The sequence below is a fragment of the Anoplophora glabripennis genome, unplaced genomic scaffold (assembly GCF_000390285.2).
Source record: "Anoplophora glabripennis isolate ALB-LARVAE unplaced genomic scaffold, Agla_2.0 scaffold1497, whole genome shotgun sequence".
In the NCBI taxonomy this organism is placed as follows: Eukaryota; Metazoa; Arthropoda; class Insecta; order Coleoptera; family Cerambycidae; genus Anoplophora; species Anoplophora glabripennis.
The window spans coordinates 55,065-62,102 of NW_019417577.1; the positions used below are offsets into that span (position 1 = coordinate 55,065).

Sequence of the window (7,038 nt, forward strand, 5' to 3'; positions counted from 1 at the left end):
TTTTTTATGTTTTATCTTTCTTTTTTTTTAGTTCGATAAGTTCAAAGACGATATCAAATCAATAACAATGACTATCGGCAGCTGTCATTTAGCTGTCAACAATTCTTCAAAGTCCGGTAATAAAGTCAAAAAATTATTTTTTGTTTATAACTTCAAGTTTTTTAGATAAGTGAATATAAATATGATATAAAATTATGTAGTCATCAGCTTACAGCTGTCAACAAGCTGTCAACTAACTGTCAAAATGCAATAATAAAGTCAAAAAGTTACTTTTTTTAAAAAGCTTTAAGTTGCTTAGATCACTGAGTTCAAAAGTGATGTCATAAACTTATATCATGTTTGATTTCTTATCCACAAAGTTAAGCACAAAAAATAAGTTACTTGCTCTATTATTGCATTTTGACAGTTAGTTGACAGCTTGTTGACAGCTGTAAGCTGATGACTACATAATTTTATATCATATTTATATTCACTTATCTAAAAAACTTGAAGTTATAAACAAAAAATAATTTTTTGACTTTATTACCGGACTTTGAAGAATTGTTGACAGCTAAATGACAGCTGCCGATAGTCATTGTTATTGATTTGATATCGTCTTTGAACTTATCGAACTAAAAAAATAGAAAGATAAAACATAAAAAAACAAGTTTTTGGCTTTATTATAGCACATTGACAGCTATTTGACAGCTGCCAACTGTCAATTTTGAAAATCTAACAACAGATCTGAATTCAGCAACCTCAAAAATATAAACCTAGATAATAAAAAAAATGAAATAGGCTATTTCAAAAGTCTATACACACTGCGCATATACATAAATCCGTGGAGGATATTCGGAGCTTTATAGCTCTGTACCGGCCAAACTATCCATTTTTGAGCTTTGTGGCCATTGAGACAATTGACCAGTATGATGAACTCTATCACATATCAAAAATTCAGCGAATTTGACCGGGACCCAATTTCCATAAGATTTGTGCGGGGTCCTTTGCACAGGGAATTTTAACCAATGGGTAGGGGAATCCCTAGAATGTTTTTTATTACACCTGTGGTGCTTAACTGTATTTCACTTAATGTACATATATGGATAGAAAACAATTTGTTAGTTATAAATATGTCACAACTATATCTAAGCAAAGAATCACAAATTTTTCACAGACCTGTATTGTTTCTTTTTTTTCTTTAATTATTCCGAATTAAATAAAGCAGTATACTTACGGTTATAACACCCCATATAGTCCAACGTAGCACTTTAGCTTTAACATTTTGAAATGTGTTTAATGTTCTTCCTGCCTGGACCCCTAAATATACTGTAAGAATTGATGTAAGTGTTCCCAAAATACCTATAAATTGAAAAAATATTTTTTACAAACACTTATTTACTTTTAATGGATAAGTTAGATAATCTTAAAGAATTTTATTATTTATTTTTACATTTTAATAATTTAATTTCTGTATGTTACATTAAAATTCCAATGTTTTTGATAAAAAACTAAATAAAAATATAAGAACTTACCTTCTGGATCGTAATACACTTTAGTTTCATATAATTTGTGGCAAGGTGGATTTTTGTACATATGATTTCCAAAAATGTTCCTATCTATATACCCAGCCACACCTCCTGTACAATTGTAATATTGACCAGATTCATCTAAGCCACCGGGTCCTATGTACCCCTTTGGGCAACCAGGCACTTCTGCCAAAAATGTCACACATGTGTGAATAATAATAAGACAAATAACAAATATCCATTGTGGCCAAGCCACTGTAATGTCATGGACTATTGGGATATTCTAAAATAACGATTAAATTAGATCGCAGGCATGATATTAATTTTAAAAAATTACATCAATTTCTAATCTTTTCGTAAATATAACTTCCAAAATACCAACTACTAAATAGGTTATTCCTATACGTTGTAAGACTCCAGGAAATCTTAAATCGGCTATAGTCGACATATTTTTATTTGAGTTAATTATCACTCCCAAGAGAATTAATGTAAAGGAACGGCGAATTACATGAAAAACCATTTGACGTCTTGGCACTGCACGCCTCAACTTACTTTGAAATGAAACTGTTAACGACAATCCCATCACCCATAAGAACCTATATAAAGTGAAGTGTATATAGCGGATAACGTTTGTCAAATTAATCAACCCTTACCAAGGAAAGACAAGATCTGCAATAGTAATTCCATTCCATACAGAGTGTTGAAAAAACCAATATTGTCCACCTCCATAATTGACAAATATCATAAGGATAATAGCAAGGCCCCTGAATACATCTACCGACTTAATACGATGAGGGTGTTTACGTATCGGTGGTGTCCTTTCGATTACCAATGGCGTACCAGGAGAAGAACCTCCTAAATCCTAAAAATAAAATTTTTTGCTGGAGGATAATAATATTTAAATACTTGAGAAATAGTACATTATTGATTTATAAGTCTCATTTATCTGGCAGGCTAATCCTAAATATTTATCACATATTCAATCTATCTAGAATTATACAGCTAGCACAACTTGTATGTTAGAAAGTACCAAATAAACTGCTGTAAAACTTAAATTACACAGGGTATTCTAAAACTATGAACAAATTATGGAGTTAATTTTACTCATAACGATAATAGTAGGTACGAGTCCCTATCACTTTTGAAAAAATTATTAGACAATGTTAATATAACTTCATGTCGTTATGGGTGCAAAACGTCATATTAACAGTATGTAATACTATTCACCCACTTAAATTAATTCATGAATATTTATTGTGAACTACATCGAACAAATTGAATGTAGTTTTTCGAAAAATATTACTAGCCCAGTCATTATAGACATGAAAGAGCCTGTTTCGGGAAAAAAATACTATTAGAAGTTTCTCTGCGGAATATTGTTCGGAAACCTGTTATAAATAAATATTAAAAAATCAACTCGAGGCTAGTTGGGAAACTTTGTTTTAACAGTGGTCAAAGTTATGGAAAAGTGGTTTTTTGACTCACGTAAAAAAGCTATTATTCATAGCGAAAAAAAGTTTATACAAAAAAGGTAGGTATTAAATAAGCCTATAAAATGAAAAAAGTCCGATTAAATTCCGATAATTTGTTTATGCACAAGAGCTCAAAAATGGTCGAAAATTGCCGTTTTTTTCAATTGCTAATAATTAATGCAATTTTCATCGCAGACACTTGTAATTCAGGATTTTTGAGGCTTTTTACACCCTTAATAAGTGGTAAAAATTTCAGCTCGAAAGCTTCATTGGTTTGACGTTGGCGGAATTTGTTATCTAAGAAGATGCTATTTTTCAATTCATTTTTCCCAAGCTCACAGGCGTTGTAGGGTTTTGATCATTAGTTGTTTTTGTACCTAAATAGTTGTATTGACATAGACATTTACCGAGAATTTAGTTTTTCAAATTTAATTTGTTTAAAATTGACTTTGAAAAAATGTTAATATTTATTAAATTGTTAAGATAGGTAATTATTATAAAATAAAATAGTAACCTCTTTACTTTAGTTTTCTTCGAATTTAAAAAAAAATCGTTGTTGTAAGTTGATTAGAAGCTGAGATAATTTTTTTTATTTATTTAATCGCAGTGACCTTAATTATTAATATTAAGAGCCGAAATTTGGAGAGAGTATACATTAAGAGCTATATTTTCATGTCCTACATTAACATTAAGGTGAATTCAACTATTTAATTTCGAAAAAGAAGATAGCGGCGATGCGTTCTATTACTTGGTCTAGCGAACGAGTGGGGAAGGCGAGGCTTAGCATGCGCGCTTAACGATGTAATAAATATTAACATTTTTTCAGTCATTTTTAAACAAATTAAATTTGAAAAATTAAATTATCAGTAAATGCATATGTCAATACAACTATTTAGGTACAAAAACAACTAATGATCGAAACCCTACAACGCCTGTGAGCTTGGGAAAAATTAATTGAAAATAGCATCTTCTTAGATAACAAATTCCGCCAACGCCACTAATGAAGTTTTTGGGCTGAAATTTTTACCACTTATTAAGGATGCAAATAGCTTCAAAAATCCTGAATTACAAGTGTCTGCGATGAAAATTGCATTAATTATTAGCAATTGAAAAAAAGCGGACAATTTCGACCATTTTTGAGCTCTTGCGCATAAAAAATTATCGGAATTTAATCGGACTTGTCTTATTTTACAGATTTATTTAATACCTACCTTTTTTGTATAAACCTTTTTTTCTCTAATGAATAACAGTTTTTTTACGCCAGTCGAAAAACTACTTTGTCATAATTTTGACCATTGTTTTAACAAAGTTTCCCAACTAGTTTCGAGTAGATTTTTTGATATTTTGTTTATAACACGTTTCTGAACAATATTCCGTAAAAAAACTTCTAATAGTATTTTTTTCCCGAAAAAAAGCTATAATGATTGGCCTATACTTGATTTTTTGGCTTTTATAGGCTAGAAAACTGATACATTTTTCATCTGCTTTTTTTCAAAAAATTAAATCTTAAAACATTACAAAAAGGACGTCTTGTTTCATAACTGAGAAAAAAAACGTCATAAACTTCCTCATTCACAGATCAGATAATTGCAGAACACATAGGAATTTTCATAGTGAGTGCCAAAACGATTCAAAGATGAAATTAAACTTATAAAATATTAAATATATATATTCACCAATTTTTTTTATTTCTTTAATAACGGCTAATTTCAGTCTATGAAACCTGAATGTTTAATCAATAGAATTACTTTTGGCAAAAACCTCGGTAAAAATTGAGAAATAACTTACTTCTTCTATTTCAGTGTTCCATGTTAAAAGTCGTCTAAGTCTTCCACTGTTCTTATAAATACATTTTACCATATACCACATTGTTCCAAAACAGAAAAGTACCACAAAAGCCATTAAAATTGCTACAAAAAAAATTACTGCGATTCGAAAAAAGAAACTCGTACAACTTACGTAAGTAAGCATTGTCTGCAGGCTCTTTAATATAAATTGGAGAACAGTTATCAGTAATATTCCATTTATAACGATAATGCTCATATAACAACTGTTTTATGCTAAAAAAAATATGTATATTATAACTCATGATAATGTATATAGTACACATAACTTACAGGCATTGTTCACGTGTTGAGTTAACTTGTGTATAATACAAGGAAATTGGAGATCTTGTATTAACAACAATGGAGGTGTTTCCAAATGGTTCCAATTGCGTTAAGTTTTGAGAAGTGCATTTATGACACTCATCGTATTGACCACATATAAACACTTTGTTTTGCAAAGTATTAATGATATCGATACAAGCCTCATCGTAGTTAAGATATTTTGGGTCTTCTAAGCACTTACGTATATTGTCAAACAACATTTTATTAATTAGACAAACTCAATTTAGGAAAAACTTTTGTGCTCTGACCAATCTAAACATAATATATTTTATGAAATTTTCGTTTATTGAATTATATACGTTGAGTTATTACACTGCAAATATAAAATAAACAATTAAAAGTCAAACACATACACACCTATAAAAACAAGTCAAAAGTCATTCGGAAATGTCAATTAGTGATGGGAGATTTCGAGTGAAAAATCGAGTGGTACTCGATTATTGAGATCACTCGAGATATCTCGAGATGTTTACTCCCACCACTCGAGTGATTATTACCCTACGGTTGCACCCCAAAATGTTAGTGCATACTGCAAATAGTCACTGATTGCGTAACCTTTTTTTTTAGAATAAAACAAAAAGGTGTTAGGTTTTGAAGTGCGTGACCTTTTTTTTTTTTTTATTTAGCTACGCTTATAAGTAATATATGACTAATACAAACATATTTGTGCACCGCTGGGATGAAAACGACCAATATCTCGTATCTCGAGTGATCACTCGATTATTAGAAGTACTCGATTACCGATAACTCGATTATCAAAATTGGTCGATTATGCCCATCACTAATGTCAATATTGTCAATAGTGTCAATCGTCATTATTAATGACCATCATAGAAAATATATAGAATTAACGTAGAATGAAATGTCCCTAATATTGCCAATAAACCGCGAAACAGCGCCACGTAACGTTTTGGAAGCTTACTACTAGTTACCTCCTAAGGAGTAGGCAACACTTTATACTTTGTGAACTGATTACAGCGCCATCTATCATATGCAAACGACTTCTCACTTATATCCTCTATATATTATTTTAAAAATTTTAAAAGTAAACCCTTATACAAATAGGAATAGTCAAGTGTCAATACTTTTGAGAACAGATTATTTAGTTAAACAGAAAATGTAGCGAAAAACTAATATTCAGTACTTTACTAATTCACTTCTTTGATAAGGAAACTAGAGGTTTCAGAAACGTCATAGTATTGTGATGTGTATTTGTTTTTCCAGTGCGTAACCAGACATGTAGATGTATGTCTCTGGCATCTCACTATTAGGCAAAAGTTTTCAGTAGTGACACTTCACTGTCCCTATCGGTACAAGGGTTTATTTTTCCAGTTTTTTTTTTCTTCAATCTATGGCAAAATATTCAAATTATAACAAACATTTATAATGCCACAAATAAATACAGACAATTTCTTCTTATTTATTATTTTATTATGTTATAGTATTTTTCAAATTTTGATATTTGCCAAGATATACTTAGTAAATGGTTTTGATAAGGAAATAAAACATTTTGTAATAATTTTAAGTTTATTTTATATCTACAAGAAATCCTAATTGATTTATACAGAATGTTGTTATGCATGTATGTACTATTAAAACAATTTCTTGTTATGTATTTAATTGTAAGTAAAAACGACAACAATTTAATTCATTTGCTTCATAAACTTGATAAGTTGGCAAGTAAGCTGTAAAAATATAAAAATTATGCAGGAACTGTTATAATAATCTCACTTTCCGGAGAGTATAACCGAATATTTGTACAATATTGGGTTAAATTCAACAGTTCATATAGTTTGGAACTTTCAAACCATAGAAAATATAATATTAACACTATATTTTCTATGTCTCAAACTGAATAAAGAAAGCAATTCACCACCATTAAAAATTTTGTAA

The 7,038-nt window shown here is 29.9% G+C and overlaps 1 protein-coding gene across 2 annotated transcripts in view; it reads right to left on the reverse strand.

The window, feature by feature from the left end:
- The window catches only part of LOC108916210 (heparan-alpha-glucosaminide N-acetyltransferase), an 8,785-nt gene extending 3,251 nt beyond the window's left edge, over positions 1-5,534 (reverse strand). Inside the window, exons 1-8 of one of the 2 annotated variants that reach the window (XM_018722417.2) lie at positions 5,503-5,531; positions 5,095-5,397; positions 4,937-5,037; positions 4,766-4,887; positions 2,159-2,367; positions 1,843-2,101; positions 1,512-1,788; positions 1,214-1,338 (exon numbers count right to left, since the gene is read on the reverse strand). In XM_018722417.2, the coding sequence (XP_018577933.1) occupies positions 1,214-1,338; positions 1,512-1,788; positions 1,843-2,101; positions 2,159-2,367; positions 4,766-4,887; positions 4,937-5,037; positions 5,095-5,345 (1,344 nt within the window). In that variant the 5' untranslated portion in view covers positions 5,346-5,397; positions 5,503-5,531. Of the gene's footprint in view, positions 1-1,213; positions 1,339-1,511; positions 1,789-1,842; positions 2,102-2,158; positions 2,368-4,765; positions 4,888-4,936; positions 5,038-5,094 lie in introns of both variants that reach the window. The other variant, XM_018722416.2, reaches the window with a different exon arrangement.
- Between the last annotated feature and the right edge of the window lie 1,504 nt (positions 5,535-7,038).